This window comes from Mustela putorius, unplaced genomic scaffold, assembly GCF_011764305.1.
Source record: "Mustela putorius furo isolate JIRA1106 unplaced genomic scaffold, ASM1176430v1.1 tig00000743_pilon_pilon_pilon, whole genome shotgun sequence".
Classification (NCBI taxonomy): Eukaryota; Metazoa; Chordata; class Mammalia; order Carnivora; family Mustelidae; genus Mustela; species Mustela putorius.
The window spans coordinates 4,154,961-4,173,373 of record NW_025421464.1 but is presented as its reverse complement, the minus strand read 5'-3'; the positions used below and the strand labels follow the sequence as shown (position 1 = coordinate 4,173,373).

Below are 18,413 nucleotides of genomic sequence, written 5' to 3'. Positions count from 1 at the left end.
GTTTATGTCCTCTAAAAGGTTTAGAAACAATGACCAACCCAGTGTCAATGAGTATCCTTGGGGTTCAGATTGTGACCTTACAATATCATTTTTACCCATTAAAAGAAATGAGTTTCTCAGAGAAATGGCTGATTCTGTGTTAGGGCAGGAAATACATAGGATAATCCTAGACCATTGTAAGACCAGATAATAAGGAAGCTATGAAAGGCTTCTAGGGTCATCTCAAAAGAACTCAGGATCCAGCTTGAAGAGGCTCCTGCTGACCAAAGATGGACAGTTTGAGTTTCGTTAGGATTAGAAGTGCAATGGATTGAAATCCATAATTACACTTAAATCCAGATATTCATAGTGATATTAAAAAGATCAATTGGCAGTTGGTCAAATTACGAGAATTGATAGAGAACCAATTCATTACCTTTCTGAAAACTGAAACGAAAAGGAAAAAATTAAGCATTTATCCTGTCTTTCCTATACCATTAGGCAACCATATAGTAGGTGAGCTACTGTATATTTCGGAGCTTGCAAATGGAGACAGATTGATAGCATAGCATCATTTTCCAACACCAGTGGATCTAGGCATTGAGTGTTAATAGCTACTAACATGAAAAACAAACAAAAATCAGGCCTCCTGAGAAAAGAACACACCACCACCAGGGTTTTGCCAAAGGGATAAAATCTGAAATTGATCACGCCTCAGGATCCAGCTGCCAACTTGCAAGAAATACTGAAGACAAAGACAAAGTATGTAATTAGCAAAAACCAAACTGTGGGAAGTTCTAGGTTAAATACAGGTTCTTCAACCTATGAATTGAAGGGGGGCATGAGTGGAATGAGTTGGAGGATCTGTAAATTAAGAGACTTAAAAATTGGGACACCTGGGTGACTCCGTCGGTTAAGTGGCTGTCTTCAGCTCAGGTCATGATCCCAGGGATCCTGGGATCAAGTCCCACATTGGGCTATCCTTGCTTAGCGGGGAGCCTGCTTCTCCCTTTGCCTCTGCCTGCCACTCTGCCTGCTTGTGCTCTCTCTTTCTGACAAATAAATAAATTTTTTTAAAAAGAGAGAGAGAGAGACTTAAGAAGTTGTATTAAATTAAAAAAAAATAGACAAGGGATGTACATTTTGATAGAAAACCATTAAGAAATGCAAGGAAGTGAGTACTCTACAAGCCAGGATCAGTGGTGACTTTGGAGGCAGGAAGAGACTATGTTTGGCGCAGGGCACCAGAGAGAGAGTTGGAGAGTGGCAGGATAGTTCTTTGTTATAACCGTATGGATGTTTGTCTCATTCACTAGGTTATGTATTTGTTTTATGTGGTTTTCTGTATTTTGTATTTTATTTTACAATGAAAAGATTAAAAAAAAATGATCCAAATGTTTAAGGCACCATTCTCCCAACTCTTCAACTTAATCATTTCATTTTAAGTCAGCATTTGCTATTGAGAAAAAAAGGTGGGGAAAATGAATGCTTATCTGCTCACTGGGAACTGTGCAATGTGGACTTCTAGATTAAGTTTGGCTCCAGGGTTTATAAATAACAAGCCATCAAAGGAAGGATCACTTGAGTTTCTTTTTTAAGCATTTCACCGGCGTGCCTCACTTGGTGTAATGGGAATGGTCCTGAAAGATTACTTAATCTTTAATCAGACCCAGGTTTTATAAGTAGATTCGGGAAACATTCCACATGACATTGTATTCTCTGTTTCATAAAGCAAACCTGACCCGTAGACCAAGTCTAAACAAAGTTATACCTAAAATTTAATGCCTAAAATATGTGAAATGTAAAAATTATACATTAATTTTTACATCACAGATTTGCCTGGAAAAAAATCGGTTTCCACTCAAGCATCGACAGTAACACTTAAGGTCCAATAAAGCCCTGAGAACATGGCAGCAAACCAAAATTGGGGGGCTGCTAATGGATTTGTGAAAAGTGAAACCTTGTCTTCTGGGTCTGTGCTTAGGACTCTCCTCAGAGAGTGGCTTTTAACAGTCTACCTGATCAGTTCTTCATGGCTGTCTTTTTCACTTCCCTCCTCCCTTCTTAAATACCATTAAGCAGGGAAGAAGGGAAAAACAAATCAAAGGAACGTTTTCACTTTTGAGGGTTTTTTTCCCTCCATCCCTGGGCTGTGGTTTCCTCCCTCCTTCGCTTCCTCCCTTCCCTCTATGCTAGAGGGCAGTGTTTTTCAGGAAGAAAGGACGAGGATGATCCCCTCTATAGGGAACTCAGAACCTGAAGTGCCTTCTTCTTTGACTTTATCTGTGGATGTCTCCCCTTTATGGAATCCATTTTCCATCCCTAGAAAATACAACATTCTCTTGAAACTTTGTTGTTTTAGAGCAGCATTGTCAATAGAACTTCTTGGGATGGTGGAAATGTTCTGTATCTGTATATTGTCCATTGTCAAAATTATAAATAAACTTTAAAAAAAGAAGTAGGTGCAGTTGAAGTATTCAAAAGAAATGGAATTGAGGGGCACTTGGGTGGCTCAGTGGGTTAAGCCTCTTCCTCCAGCTCAAGTCATGATCTCAGGGTCCTGGGATCGAGCCCCTCATGGGCATTGGGCTCTCTGCTCAGCAGGGAGCCTGCCCTTCTCTCTCTGACTGCCTCTTCCTGCTTGTGATCTCTCTCTGTTAAAGAAATAAATAAAATCTTTTAAAAAAAAGAAATGGAATTGGTTGAACTATTTTTTTTTTTAAAGATTTTATTTTGGCGCCCCTGATTGAACTATTTTAGAGATGCTTATTGTACTTGCACAAAAGGGGTATAAGAATCTAGGAAGGCCTCGGGCGCCTGGGTGGCTCAGTGGGTTAGGCCGCTGCCTTCGGCTCAGGTCATGATCCCAGGGTCCTGGGATCGAGTCCCGCATCGGGCTCTCTGCTCAGCGAGGAGCCTGCTTCCCTCTCTCTCTCTCTGCCTGCCTCTCTGTCTACTTGTAATCTCTGTCTGTCAAATAAACAAATAAAATCTTTAAAAAAAAAAAAAAAGAATCTAGGAAGGCCTGTAACTTCTTCCCTTGGACATGGTGCCCGAGGCTTCATTCCTAATCCATCCTCTAACCTTCTTGGGAGGATTTCTGGTTGCCTGGTGTGACTCCAAGGACAACAGATCTTCGCCTCTGGGATGTTATCATACTGTCATTTCTGCCTTGAGTGAAGCTTTTTTTATTTATTATTAATTTTTTAGTGATCTCTACACCCAACAAGGGGCTGTACACCCAACGTGGGGTTCACAACCCCGAGATCAAGAGCCACATGTTCTTCCAGCTGAGCCAGATTGGCTCCCCAAATGAAGCTTTTTTATAGTGGGTAACTGAAACAGCTAAAAGGGGAGGGAGCTGGGACTTAATGGACCTTCTAGAATGATTTGTGTGAAGTGCTTTGTGCCTACTTGCTGATGAATATTTGTTTAATAAATTTGTTAAGTATACCAGAATCTGGTCTAGAACTTGCTTTCTTTGCAGCCAGAGTCTAGAGCGGGAGCTAACCCTCATCCACCTCAAACTTATTTCATGGCAACCACTAAAGCAACTGAACTGCATACTTCCAAATACTTAAATGTATGTTGTGTAACTTTCACACACCCCACACACACAAAATCCAATACTAATATTAGCCCATTGCTCACATTTTTCTGGCTTTGACCTAGAAAAAGGGGTTTCTTTAAATCAGTTCTTGTTGGGCGCCTGGGTGGCTCAGTGGGTTAAACCTCTGCCTTCGACTCAGGTCGTGATCTCAGGGTCCTAGGATTGAGTCAAGCATCGGGCTCTCTGCTTGGCGGGGAGCCTGCTTCCTCCTCTCTTTCTCTCTGCCTGCCTCTCTGCCTACTTGTGATCTCTCGCTGTCAAATAAATAAATAAAATTTTTAAAAAATCAGTTCTTGTGTTCTTTTGACAAGCCTCATCTTTTTGAGCCTTTCCTTCCTTTCTTTCTGGTACCGCAAGACGTCCCAGGCTCATCTTGCATTTTTCCTGTCCCATCCCTGGAATCAACTGCTTCTTCGGGGACTCCTGGTTCCTTTTATTGGTGGATGCTACTTAGAAACCCAAGGTTATAGGTATACTTCTAGCAAACAGAGCTATGAAATTACATGCATGTACACTAACTGCCCCCCCAACATATCTGTAATTCTCTATCTTTCTGTCTCTTCCTACCAGTATCTGTTTATACTGATACCTGTGATTCTGTCCAATACCACAGAGTTCACTTTAGAGAGTCTTCCTTTTCCTTGTGTATAATTTCTTCCTCTAATGCTTAGAAGCCCAGCTTTCATTATTTGCAGTTCATTTGCTAGTATGTTCAGTTCTAGAACACGCGCAAAGTTGTTCTAGAATTGCTGTGAGAAATACCCGTATCAGAGATATTATCTCCTGACTTGATTATAACATGTACGTGTGGTCCTTTCTGTCGTTAGCATGACAGTGTTCTGTCAGGTTACTGTTTCTCAGAATCACTCACTAAGGTTAGTTGTTTTCTTCTCCTGTGTGGTCCTTCAGCGTAGTTATCTAATTTGTGATGTAGTTAAGCTCATGTATTACTGTTTGTATGATTTGGGATTTCCCCTACACCTTGGTTAGTTTTAATTTTTTATTATGGGGTATGTGAAAGGACTAAGAAATTGCTATGGTTCTAAGAATCAACTACAGAAAAAATATATTCAGAGAAATATTACCCTACCTTCATCCCCGCTATCTTGTTCTTTCCTTTTTCCTTCTTTCTCTGTCAGCCTAAGTAACTGTTTTTAGTTTCTGATTTATCCTTCGTGTGTTTCTTTTGCACAAATGTGCTTTGCTTTTTTTACTCTTATTTCCTGAAGGTCACTGCCGATTGATACATAGAGATCTTCATTCTTTTTTACAGCAGCGTAGTACTCCATTATATGGACATACCTTAGTTTGTTCAGCTTTTTCCTTTTGGGAATTTAGATTGTTTCTACTATTTTACAGTCACAGTTAATGCTTTATTTTTATTATTATTATTTTTTTTTACAATTAATGCTTTAATGAGTAACCCTGTGTGTATGTATTTTCATATTGTCAGAAAGGTATCTTCAAGGTAGATTTCTAGAAGTAGAATTACTGATCCATAGGTAAGTATATATGTAGTTTTTTTTAGGTCTTTTCACAGTTCCCTCCACAGGGATTGTACAAATTTTTTATTCCCACCAATAATGTAGGATAGTGCCTGTTTTTCCACAGCCTTGCTAATAGAATGTATTGTCACATTACAAAATTTTTGCCATCTGATTATGAGAAATGGTATCTCAGTGTTGTTTTAATTTGCATTTCTCTAAATAGGAATAAGTTGGAACATTTTTTCATGTTTGTGGGTTACCTCTTCATTTTTTCCTCTTCATTTTTCTGTTGGATTTAAGTCTGTTTTTCCTCAATTTTTAAGAATCCTTTATATATTATAACCCTTTGTCTGCAAATATTTTCTTCCAGTTTCTCATTTGTCTTTTTACTTATGGTGTTTTTCTTTTAACAGCTTTTATTTTTATCAAGATACAATTTACATAGCATACAACTTACCTACTTTAAATATATAATTCAGTGATTTCTGGATAGTCACAAAGTTGTGCAGCCATTACCACAATCAGTTCTAGAACATTTTTATCACCCAAAAAGAAACCTCATGCCCATTAAGTAGTCACTCTGTTTTTCCCCAATGCCTCTTCCCCCTCTAGCCGTAAGCAATCAATATTCTGCTTTTTGTCTTTATAGGAAATTTTATATAAAAGGAATCATACAATATGTGGTCTTTTTTTACTGATTTGTTTCACTTAGCATGAGGTTTTCAAGGTTCATCCCTGTTATAACATGTATTAGTACTTCATTCCTTGCATGTTTGTATTTCTATTGAACTTTAATCTTGTATAATTCCATAAATAGCTTGCAACATTTTTATTGGTATTGCATTATTACATTGAATTTATAAACTAAATTTGGAAGAACTGCCCTCTTTATAATATTAAGTCATCCTAAACAAGGACAGGGGATATCTGTCCATCTGTTCAAGTCCACCTTAGTGTCTTTCAGTAGTGTTTTAAAATTTTCCATGAATCGGTTTTTACACATTTCCTGTTAAGCTTAATTCTAAGTTCTCTTTTCCTTGGTGTTACTGTAAATGTGGTTTTCCTTACTATTGTGTCCTCTAATTGTTTATTATTAGTGCAGATAAAGGTTATTTGTATGTTAATTTTGTACTCTGCTCCTTCACTGAATTCTTTTATTGCTTGTTATTTTTGTCATAAGTTGTTGTTGCATATATCTAGACACTAATATGATTCCTTATTTTTAACCAGTTTGTGTTACATATATTAATAGCTTTTCTTATGTTGAAATAACCCTGAGTTTTTGGAATAAATCCAACCTGGTCATAACCCAACTTTATCATGTTTTGCTGAATTGTGATGGATAATATTTCATTAGCATTTCTGTATTTGTGTTGGTAAAGGGTTTTGGTATAAAGCTTATGATATTTGCTGTGAAAGAGTTAATGTAAGATTAGGATAACCTGCTTCTTGAATGTTGGTAGAACTTTCCTGTAAAACTGGCTGGGCCTGCTCTTTTCTTTATGGGAGAATTATTCATTACTAATTCAATTTCTTAAATGTTTATAGGACTGTTCTAATTTTCTGTTTCTTGAATTAGTTTTTCCATAATCTTTTATTTCATGCTTTAGAAAAGTTAAAAACTAATATAATGAGTACCTTTTATTTAGATGACCCAGTTCCTATTTTGCCACGTTTTCTTTATGTAGATATATAGACTTTTCTTCTTTTTTTCTTTACTGACTCATTTTCAGGGAAGTTACAAATTTATTAAAAATGTGCTATTCGTATTTCCTACTTGGTTACTGATTTTATCTGATCTACCATTCTGATGATGGTTATGTCTATTTTTCTTTTGAAGACCTGTCCGTGTTGGTTTTATATATTTTTAGACTGTGTTATTAGGTACATACAAGTTTAGAGCTGTTACATCTTTCTGATGAAACTTTCATCACTATGGAACATCTTTATTTTTGCAGTTCTTTATACATTAAAGTTTATTTTATCTGGTAACAGTATAACTAGACTAGTTTTCTTTTGGTTAGTATTTACCTAGCATAAGTAAATCCTTTTCAGTCTTTTTTTTTTTTTTAAGATTTTTTATTTATTTGTTTAACAGAGAGAGAGAGAGACAGTGAGAGAGGGAATACAAGCAGGGAGAGAGGGAGAGGGAGAAGGAGGCTTCCTGCTCAACAAGGAGCCCGATGCAGGGCTTGACCCCAGGATCCCGGGAGCATGACCTGAGCTGAAGGCAGATGCTTAACGACTGAGCCACCCAGGCAACCCCCTTTTCAGTCCTTTGATTTTCAAAATTTTTCTGTGTCCTGTGCTTTGCAGAAGGGATTTTGGAGTTTAAGCTGATACTTTCCTTCTGCCCTTGACATCCCTAAATAGACCATTTTGCCTTCTCTCCTAGCGGCAGTACATACCTGTGAAAGTGAAGAGCAAAGCCTTCTGGATCTTCTCTTGGGAATATGCCATGATGTACGTGGGAAGTCTAGTGGTAATCATTTGCCTCTCCTTCTTCCTTCTCAGCTCCTGGGATTTCATCCCTGCAGTCTACGGCTTCATGTAAGTAATGATTTCATTAGAAAACTCTAGAAGCTAATTTGTTTTTCTCAGCTCCAGCTGGAGTCAGAGGGTGAGCAACCACAGGGAGCATCTCGACACAGTGGTCCTTGGACTTCAGCGTGCACCAGAATCACCTGCAGGGCTTCTTAACACCAGATTTCTGAGCCCAAACTCTAGAGGTTCTGATTAAGTAAATTTGGGATAGGAACCAAGAATTTACATTTCTGACTAGTTTTCAGGTGATGCTAATACTGGAACACACTTCGAGAACCACCTTCAATCTAGTGAGATTAAAGATCACTCTCTAGCAACATCTGAAGCAACGACCAGCCTCTGCCTGGAAGGGTTTGGTTCAGTCCCCAACAGGAATGGATGTATTCCTCTCCTGCAAGAGGGTCTCAAACAGTTTTAAAATAAAGCCACCTCCCATGCACCAAACTTGTAGAGAGAATCAGAATGAAGTATGAATTCTGCAGACATTTCCCAGTGCTCTCTGTATGGTATGCTGAGGAGGATGGTCGCTGCCCAGACCTCAGGGAACATACAGCCCAGTTAGGTGTTAGACAGTTAAACCTGTCAGGGTGGGGAAGGTATATGGAGTGGCAGACTCTGCTTTGGGATTCTGGACTGCTAATTTGTGTTAAATCCTGGTGGAGCATGACTATTAGCTCTCCATTCTGTTTCTTAGATAGGAATTTGTATTGCTGGTAAAAAGCATTCCCTAGTTTTTTGCTGACCCATAAACGGTGGTTTTTTTGTTTTGTTTTGTTTTGTTTTTTTACTGTATTCTTTATTTCATTTTACAGAAAAGGAAATGTGGTCACAGCAGGAGGCAAAGACTTGCCTTGGGTGGAGGCCTTGGGGTCAGTGAACTCTGACCATGAGCCAGGGCATATTTCTCCCTTCTCTGTGCTCTATTTGTTGCCCTTTTAAAATTGTGAATTGACCTTAGTTTCAGCTCTGTTTTTTAAAATAAAACATATCATGTAAATTTTTAGAAGAGCCAGAGTGACAACCAGTCTTTATCTGATATAACTAGACAAAAAGTTTTCCAGTGAAACCCTTTTTTCCTCAAATGAAATCTGGGATCCTAGCTGGAACCTGCTGACGCTTCTGCAAGGCCCCAGAAGTCACTGTGGTATCAGGCCCTCGGTTTCTGGCTCCTGCCGTGTGGCTGCAGAGCAAAAATGGGGAGCAGCAGGGTCTTGAGCTTGCTCCTGTAGAGAAGTCTCTGGAATGCCCCCAAATAGAGATTGTTTGCTTAAAACCCATTCCTCTTTTGTTACAGTCCTGAATATCTCCTAAATTTAAACATATGTATTTTAGTCCCTAAAAGAAGGACTGGTCTTTTGAGTTCTAGCCTGAATGCTGCCTCATTTCAGATCTTTGATGCACACCAGAGTTTGGTTCAGCTGATATTTGTTAAGGGTTATTATTTTCTGTTTCTCTGCCTCTTGTTTTTATTAATTATCTATATCCAGGGTGCCTGAAGAGCGCCTCACATCCTGATCTCAGTGGGGACAGTCATCCTTGGCTGCCCAGTGGTGACCAAAATCTTTAGGAGAAGACCAGGTCAAAGCAAACCATTTACAATTTGGCTTTCTTTTTTTCTCTCCCTTTGTTCTCTTCATTCCAGACTTTCTGTTCCAGATCTCACTCCAAACATTGGTCTTTTTTGGTACTTCTTTGCGGAGATGTTTGAGCACTTCAGCCTCTTCTTTGTATGTGTGTTCCAGATCAACGTCTTCTTCTACACCATCCCCTTAGCCATAAAGCTAAAGTAAGTGGTTGGACCTGCTGCTGCTTTGTCCATGAGCCATTGGTAGTCTTACCAGGTGCCTTTCTAACCGGGGAGCATCTGCTGTCAGGGTTATGCCATCTCTGTCCAGGGGACCCTGCCCTTAATGGGCTCCGGTTCCCATAGCCATAGCCAGCAGTAGAGCCACACACAAGTACAGGCTGCAGGAAGGATGCTTCGTAGCACCCTGGTGTTTCCCCAGGCTTCACTCTGAGCCCATGTGCTACTGAGCCCACTTCTTATTTTGGATAAGAGGAAGGCTTTGGTGTTGGAAAATGTCTTTGGAAAACATGGATCTTGTTGGGTGTCCTCCATCGGTATCCCAGGGACAGTGGGGACTCAGGATGTATTACCTGTAGCTCTGTTTAATCTTCTGATCAATGTCCTTCAAAAAGTTTGTCTGTGGAGCTCTCTTTTGTAGTGTAAGAAAGCTAACATGTATTGAGCCTGACTCCAGCCCAGCCCTTTTTAGGCTTTTTTTTTTTTAAGGTTTTTATTTATTTGACACAGAGATGAAGTGTACAAGTAAATAAAGAGTATAAGTGCAAGAGCAGCAGGCAGAGGGAGAGAGAGAAGCAGGCCCTCCGCTGAGCAGGGAGCCCAATGCGGGGCTCCATCCCAGGACCTTGGGAGCACCACCCGAGCTGAAGGCAGCAGCCCAAGCGACTAAGCCACCCAGGTGCCCCCTTTTTAGGCTTTCTGAAAAGCATTTCTTGGAAGTAGGCATCATTTTATTATCATCACTTCCATTTTATAGTTGAGAAATGGACATTCAGAGAAGTGGAACAATTTTCCCAGAGTCACACAGCTAGGAAGTAGGGGAGCTGGGATTCAGACCTCTGTTTGTTTATCTCCAAAATCTATACTCGTCTCCCTGCACCGTGCCAAACTCCTGAGAGAGATCACTTAGCATCTGGAAATTGCTCTCTATTTTTTTTTAAAGATTTTTATTTATTTGACAGAGATCACAAGTAGGCAGAGAAACAGGCAGAGAGAGAGAGAAGGAAGCAGGCTCCCCGCTAAGCAGAGAGCCCAATGCAGGGCTCCATGCCAGGACCCTGCTCATGACCTGAGCCGAAGGCAGAGGCTTTAACCCACTGAGCCACCAGGCGCCCCTGGAAATTTCTCTATTATCCTGGCTTCAGAGAAGGGAAAACAGGCGCTGACACATAGTCCAGATGATGGTCCTGGGTGCCTGAAGAGCCCCTCACCTTCTGATCTCAGTGGGGGCAGTTGTCCTTGGCTCCTGGTCCAGGGAGCCTAGAAGGGAATTTGGTTTAGAGTTCAAGAGCCTGAGTTCTCTGTTCTAACCTTCCTGCCAGTCTTCTTGGCCAGTGTACCAATGCACATGGCTCCCATTCTATAAAAGCTCAGAGCTCATGCCTCCTTCCCGTAATATAGCCTTGGCCTGGCATCTGACAGAAAACCTTCCTTGGCCTTGCAGTTTCCAGAACTCTGGCAGCCTTGCCGAGCCAAGCTCTCCAGCCGTCTGTTGTCCCCAGTCGCTGCCTTTGTTTTGGTCAGGGCTAGCCGCTGGGCTGAGAGAAGCAAGGAGCCCGGAACACTTCTCCTCACTCTGTGTAGCCCGTTTCATTGTCTGCATGTGAAAGGCCACAGGCGGCTCCTGGGTACACAACTGCACCACTGGCATGTGACCCCCACCGCAACCTGCCCCTGGTCAGGGCTTCAAGGGTGTAGGGACAGACAGAGAGTATGAAGTGACCTCCCCTGTTGTCGCCCTCCTGAGCCTGGAACGGAAGCTCTACTAACTCTCCAGCCCCCTGTGGTAATTGCTTCCAGTGCCAGCCTTGTGGGAGCAGAGCCCTTCGGGCCGCCTCTCTCCAGACAATCCTGCAGGAGGTTTGGGTCTCCATATTTCTTGTCACTGTATTTTCACAGGCCCTTTCATAGAAATGTTGCAATTCTTTCTTACCAGCTATCTAAAAAGTCCACAGCCAGTGATTTGGCTTATCTTTAGGAAGATGCTCACTGAGCTAGCTGGACCCTTCTAGAGCCTACAGGACTGTGAGACTTCGCCAAGCTGAGTCTGAGGCATTTGCTGGGTAAAACTGCTCAAGTGTTTAGGGTGTGGACATGTTTGTCTCCACATCTCAGACTGACACCCACTGAGTCACCCTGACCTTTGACCTGCAAGACAAGAATACCACTAATCTCTGAAGAAAACCTTAATGAGCTGGACACCCAGGTTACTGCGCAGAAGCAGGCCATATGCAGTTGTTCAGGTACAGCTGAGGAGGATGTAGATCTGGCCTCTTCTGTTGGCTTCCTTTTAGCACTTGGTCAGCTCTCGGCGGAACACTGGAGATGGAGCTCTGTCCCCACCCTTCCTGTCGAGAGCTGTGATCGGCTAGGCACTCAGGAGAACAGTACTGGTGATGCTTAAGAGTTCTGGAAATAAACAGCCCCCCTGCTTACTAACTCCCCTACCTTTTCGGAACTTCCGTTTCCTCGTCTGCCAAGTGTGGGTGACGGTACTGCCTACTTTGAGGAGTAGCCGATGCACAATAGGGATCACACGTGATGGCACAAGGGAAGGGCCCCTGGGACGGAACTTGGCAGAGTGAGGGTTTAGGAAATGGTAGCCATTTTTGTTAGTTTAAGGTAGCAAGATCTTCCGGCACCTAAGGGCTGAAAAGCTGCCTTCAGCAATCAGTTCTCTTTCTGGAAGGGAGTTCTTCATAGCTAAGCGTCTGGAGACTAGACTGACGGTACTGTTAGAGGAGAAGAGTGTCAGCAAGGAGGCACATCCTGCCCTGGTCCGGTTGTCGGAGAAGCCTCTGGCGAGGGAGGCTGCTGGATGACTCTGACAAGCAGCCATTAGAGCCCAGTAATGAAGCTGACTTCATTTGTTTTCTTCCTCAGTGGCTCCTGGGGGAAGGCCCGGAGCTGGGATGGGGGTAGGAGGATGATGGGCTGTTTCTCTAGTGTTTGCTGGGCCCTCATACCCCCACTTCTGGATATCTCTGGGTCCCCACGGTTTTCTGCTGTACTACTCAGTCTGGCCCCCATGTCTTGTGGGCAGCAGAGCCAGCCCCAGCCTGAAGTTCCCTGGAGAGTATTTTTGGGTTCAAGGGATGGGGTTACGAGTCCCTGGGGTGGACCTGGTTCCTGACTCATCTCTCCCTCTCTCTCTGCCTGCCCTGCCCCTCCCCAGGGAGCACCCTATCTTCTTCATGTTCATCCAGATTGCTATCATCTCCATCTTCAAGTCCTACCCAACGGTGGGGGATGTGGCCCTCTACATGGCCTTCTTCCCCGTGTGGAACCATCTCTACAGATGTGAGTACTCCTACCTCCAAACCTCTGGTGGAAGATTTGTGTCAGCCTGGTCCCTGGATGAAATGGCCAGGGAAAAAGAAATTGATAGGCATTTGCTTAGCATCTGCTGTGCTAGCAGCACCAGGAGAGCAACAGTGACCTGAGTGTCTGTCTGCCTGCTAGGTACGATAGACTTGTGTTGGTAATAATAGTAAGCAGCATTTCGGGGGCGCCTGAGTGGCTCAGTCGGTTAGCAACTGCTTTCAGCTCTGGTCAGGTCATGATCTCCAGGTCCTGGGATCGGCCGGGTCAGCTCCCTGCTCAGCAGAGAGTCTGCTTCTCTCCCTCTGCCCCTCAACCCTCTGCTCGAGCTCACTCATGCTCACTCTCTCTCTCTCAAATAAATAAACCCTTTTTATATTTAAAAAAAATTTTTTTAAAGATTTTATTTATTTGACAGACAGAGATCACAAGTAGGCAGACAAGCAGGCAGAGAGAAAGAGTGGAGGAATCAGACTCCCTGCTGAGCAGAGAGCCCAATGCAGGGCTCGATCCCAGGACCCTGAGATCATGACCTGAGCCAAAGGCAGAGGCTTTAACCCACTGAGCCACCCAGGCGCCCCTCTCAAATAAATAAATCCTTTTTAAAATGCTGCTTATTTTATTTCTAAAAATATTAATTTGAGAGAGAGAGAGAGAGCGGGGCGGGGGGGCAGAGGGAGAGAATCTTAAGCAGACTCCGTGCCGAGTACAGAGCCTGTCAAAGACTGAGTATAGATCCCACAACCTATAAGATCATGATTTGAGCAGAAGAGCTGAAACCAAGAGTCTGATGTTTAACTGACTGAGCCAGCCAGGCACCCCAAAATAACCACCATTTTTTGAGCACCTACTCGGTACCCAGCTGGCCACTGTGGTTCTAAGAGTGTTACGTGCATTAGGTCAATTCATCTTCACACCAGCCTTGGTTGAAAATATTGTCACTTAGGGCGCCTGGGTGGCTCAGTGGGTTAAGCCACTGCCTTCGGCTCAGGTCATGATCTCAGAGTCCTGGGATCGAGTCCCGCATCGGGCTCTCTGCTCAGCAGAGAGCCTGCTTCCCTCTCTCTCTCTCTGCCTGCCTCTCCATCTACTTGTGATTTCTCTCTGTCAAATAAATAAATAAAAATCTTAAAAAAAAAAAAAAGAAAGAAAATATTGTCACTTGTTCAAGGTTATGTGATAGGTAAGTGGAAGGGCTGGCTATGAGCCTCTAGCTAGTCCTGTCCAGTAGGACTGTGATAATGGAAACATCCTGTATCTGCATAGTCCAATAGAACAGCCACTGGTGTGACTCAGAAACTCAATTTTTAATTGAAATTTATTTAAATTTAAGAAGTCACACTTGGCTGGTAGCTACTGTATTGGATAGTGGAACACTAGATCTTGGGCTTTGAACCATTTCCCAGCACTGCATCTAAAATGTCCACAAAAGACAGATGACAACACTACCCATTGCCTGCTCTGAAGACCTGTTTGGCTCTAGCCATCCCCTCCCCCAAAGAGGGTGTGCAGTGAGCTACTCCTCCTCCCTAGACCCCAAGTATTTTCCTCATTTGGACTCTTTTTTTTTTTTTTTTTTTAAGATTTTATTTATTTATTTAACAGAGAGAGACACAGTGAGAGAGGGAGCACAGGCAGGGGGAGTGGGAGAGGAAGAAGCTGGCTTCCCGCTGAGCAGGGAACCTGAAGCAGGGCTCAATCCCAGGACCCTGGGATCATGACCTGAGCCAAAGGCAGACGCTTAATGACTGAGCCACCCAGGTGCTCCCCGCAGTTGGATTCTTAGACCTCTGTGAGGGTTCTTTTCAGTGTAATGAGTTTCCTGAGGGTAGGCTTATGATTCACTCTACTCTGTGTCCCCAGCCCCCCAGGATCAGACCTGACCCACACAGCTCAGCAGGTGTTTCTGGATGGATTTTTAGGCCCCCCCTAATAAAGAAGCAGTATCAGTGGCCCAACGCCACTTGATTCTCTAAACTAAAATGGGAGAAGAGCTGTGGGATTTTCCTTGCCTATAGTGGGTGCACCGCAAGATGTCAAGAATGAACTTGGGGAGGCTGGCTTCAGAGGAAGTAAATCTTCCTTGTTATTTGGGGCTGTCTCGGTGTCAACCAGGAAGTGAAACCAACCAACTGCTAGAAAGAAACTTACCTGTAAGTCGGGGCCTCTGAGCGAAGGTAAACAGCAGAGTGGGCGGGCTAAGCCTGGGCTGCCCTTGCAGGTGGTGATCTGTGGGGCGGTGACCAGTCTGGACTGACCGGGAGAAGGAAGTGGCATCTTCTGCCTGTGACATCCTCATTGCACAGATAAGAATCATCCAGTCCAGTGGGCTCAGAGTCAGCCTGGTGCCCCTCAGCAGAGTGGCCAGTGACAAGTCATGAGGCCACCAAACATGTCAACATGCCCCAGATTGTGACAGGGTGGGTCTTGGGTACATTGATCCTCTTTCCCCAAAAGTAGAGTCCTTGTTTTCTTGGCTGTCTGTCCCACACAGGATACTTCTTGCCCTTGGTTAATCCTTCATCCCTGATTGCTGAACACAGCCTGGAGCCAGAAAGACTTGAATCTGGATCCTGGTTTTCGCATTACTAGCTATCTGTTTTTAGGAAAATCACCTAACCTTTCTGAGTCTCTTGGTTTTTTTATCTGTCAGATAGGGAGAATATCTTCCATGGGTGTTTTAAGTTTGAGAAAGGATATATGTACAGAGAGCACTCCGGTTATCTCCGATAATAATCATGCAGGGGCCCCCTGCGTTCTTCCATGATCAAAGCTTCAAGCTAAGTAGTCAGAGTCACTCCAAGTCACTGGAATAAACATATTTTTTCAAAACTTGAAATAAGCTATTTTATGCCCCTCGGGGTTGAGGCAGAGAAAATAAGGATGAGGTTTCTAGAAACTTTGATGATCTAATCGCTGCTGTAGCTGGCTGGTTGGGCAAGCAGTCTACAGTTCAGCTTGATAGAAGGTCCCACACAGAGCACTGGCTGCCCGCCTCGATGGCTGGCCCATGTGGCAGGGAATACTTGTGCTCAGGGTACCCGTGTGGGGCAGGACGTCCATGCGCCTTGCATTCAGCCCGGAGCACCGCCAGCCGAGTCCTCCCGACCTGTGCGCCGAGACTTGGAGCAGTCTGTAAGTCTAGGCTGGACTTACAGTGTGGTTAAAATTCAGCTTAAACATTAGTTGCCAGTGCTAACAGGCCTGCTCACACACACCTTTTTGTTTTCCTATCCCAGCCAGTGGGAGGAGAAGAGGTGTGTGGGCCCTGCCAGGAATGGAGGCCCCAGAGGCTGGGACTCTGGTGCTTGGGGCAAGGATGAGTCATAGGGACACACAATCGTGGTGTCAGGGAGCAGCCTGCTGGCAGAGCCCATGCTGGCCTGCGATGGTCCGGCTCAAAGAGCTTGTGTGTATGTGTGTGTGTGTTTTGTTTTGTTTTTATTAACTTTTGTATAAAGATAAAAGCATATGGATTAAAAAACATACAAATCTAGAGAATAATAATAATACAATAAGCACCTTTGAAGCTCCCAGGTCCCTTCTGTGCTCCTCCCAGTGGGATTGGATTCAAGTGGAATTTTTTTTGTTAGAAGATTTCCTTTCTTTCTTTTTCTTTCTTTCTTTCTTTCTCTTTCTTTCTTTCTTTCTTTGAGAGAGGAGAGAGAGAATGAGTGAGCACTAGCGGGCGAGCAGTGGTGCATGGGAGGGAGAGGGAGAAGCAGACTCCCTGCTGAGTCTGACAGGGGGCTCCATCCCAGGACCCTAAGATCATGACCTGAGCCGAAGGCAGCCGCTTAACCCACTGAGCCCTAGAATTTTATTCCTAAACGCCTGAGGCTCAGAGAGGGAAGGGGACTTGCCTGAAGTTTCAGTTTGCCAGTGACAGAGGCAGAGACTGGATAAGCCACCCTGCAAGTGTGGTGAGGACTCCGATTCCATCTGACCCCATAAGTCCAATGAAGGGTGAGCCTTCCGTCTCATTAGGCCCAGGTCATCTCTGACATCTCTGACACCTGGTGCCTGGAACAAGCTGTCCTGTGCCCCAGGCCCCCAGCACCGTGTGCTCTGGCGTATGGCTTTAATCCTCTGGCCTGTCAGCCAGCAAGAGTGAGTAGCAGCTCCCTGTTCCTGCAAAGGTCACCACAGGGCAGAAGCCAGCTGGATGCTGGTGACAGTTCCTCCAGGCACATGGGAATGTATCTTTGCAGCTGTCTGTAATTGCAGCCAGGAGCTGCATGGGAGCCTCTCCCAGACTCTGTGCACTTTGTCACCTTCTCGTTGACCTGTCTGAAATCCAGAGTGACTAGAGGCAAGGAACGATGACCTACCTGGGCGGTCAGGCCACAGGAGTTTTGTTTGAGGAGTAATATATATCTTTTTCAGCAAACTAATTTCCAGGGGGTCAGAAAGAACCGATGAAAGGAGCATCTGACTCTTGGTTTCAGCTCAGGTTGTGATCTCAGGGTCGTGGGATTGAGCCCTGCCTTGGGCTCCACACTCATAACGGAGTCTGCTTAAGACTCTCTGCCAGGGCACTTGGGTGGCTCAGTTGGTTAAGCATCTGCCTTCAGCTCGGCGCTTGATCCTGGGGTCCTAGGATGGAGCTCAGGGCTCTCTGCTCTGCAGGGGCCCTTCTTCCTCTCCCTCAGCCTGCTTGTGTGCTCTCTGTCAAATAAATAAAATCATTAAAAAAACCCAAAAAACAAAAAACCTCTGCCTCTTAGCCCTCTCCCCTAAAATAAATAAATAAATCTTAAAAAAAAAAAAAAAGGAACCACTAAGAACTGTACATAGTGATGTGGGAGTAGAGGAATGGCAAAAAGGTTTGTTCTCCTTTCTTGAGATTGTAACGTGTTTTCTAATAGTAATTCTCAATGCAAGTATCCCTTTTCCCAGACTTCCCGATGGGAGCAAATAAGTCTCAGGAAGGCTTGAGTCAGGGCTTTACCCTCTCAGCTCAGGACAGAAAAGAGGACCCCACAAGCCCTCCAGGCCAGTGTTTCCAAATTGTGGGAGTTCACAGACCACTAATACTTTTTTTAAAACTCTGGTGACAGAGTTGCCAACTTCTTATTTTGCTGAAGACATTAGACTAGTCAACTGCCAGCCATTCATCCCTGTTTCACGAAAGAAAAGACTTTTTCCACAAGAACAACAACCAGCAACAAAGAGATACCTGTCCCTTCTCCTGAGTCTTGAGTTCGAAACATTCACCTTTAACTAGAACTCTGAACTACTTAGTTCTGGTTATCATCACCATGACACAGACCAGTGAAATCTCTGTTGCAGACTGGTCTGGGCCTCTTATTTGCCAAGGGTTTGCAGCTGTAATCCCGTGGTTTGAAGCTTTGGCTGCATATTGGAATCACCAGGGAAGCTGTTACAAAGGACTATGGATGCCCAGGCCCCACCCCTAGAGACTCTGATTGACTCAGACCAGGTGGGGCTCCCCCGTGATCTTACTTTGCAGCCAGAATTGAGCCTTGCATGTGCAATCCAGTCCCCCTTCCGATGCATGAACCCCTGGTATAGCAGTTCTACCAAGTGTCTGTACAACCAAGACAAACAACCTAAATGTTCTGGGAGGTTCCCCATCTCTGAAATCTCCCCAAACTCTGATTTGGAAGAAGGGATTTCCTGAAGGTCAGGGTCAGAGAGGGGAAGG

At 44.0% G+C, this 18,413-nt stretch overlaps 1 protein-coding gene across 2 annotated transcripts in view; it reads left to right on the top strand.

The window, feature by feature from the left end:
- Positions 1-18,413, top strand: part of PIGU (phosphatidylinositol glycan anchor biosynthesis class U) — a 91,584-nt gene that overhangs the window by 57,819 nt on the left and 15,352 nt on the right. For both annotated transcript variants that reach the window (XM_013053375.2, XM_004746585.3), the window contains exons 8-10: positions 7,472-7,626; positions 9,263-9,406; positions 12,600-12,724. In XM_013053375.2, coding sequence (XP_012908829.1) covers positions 7,472-7,626; positions 9,263-9,406; positions 12,600-12,724 — 424 coding nt within the window. The remainder of the gene's footprint in view (positions 1-7,471; positions 7,627-9,262; positions 9,407-12,599; positions 12,725-18,413) is intronic.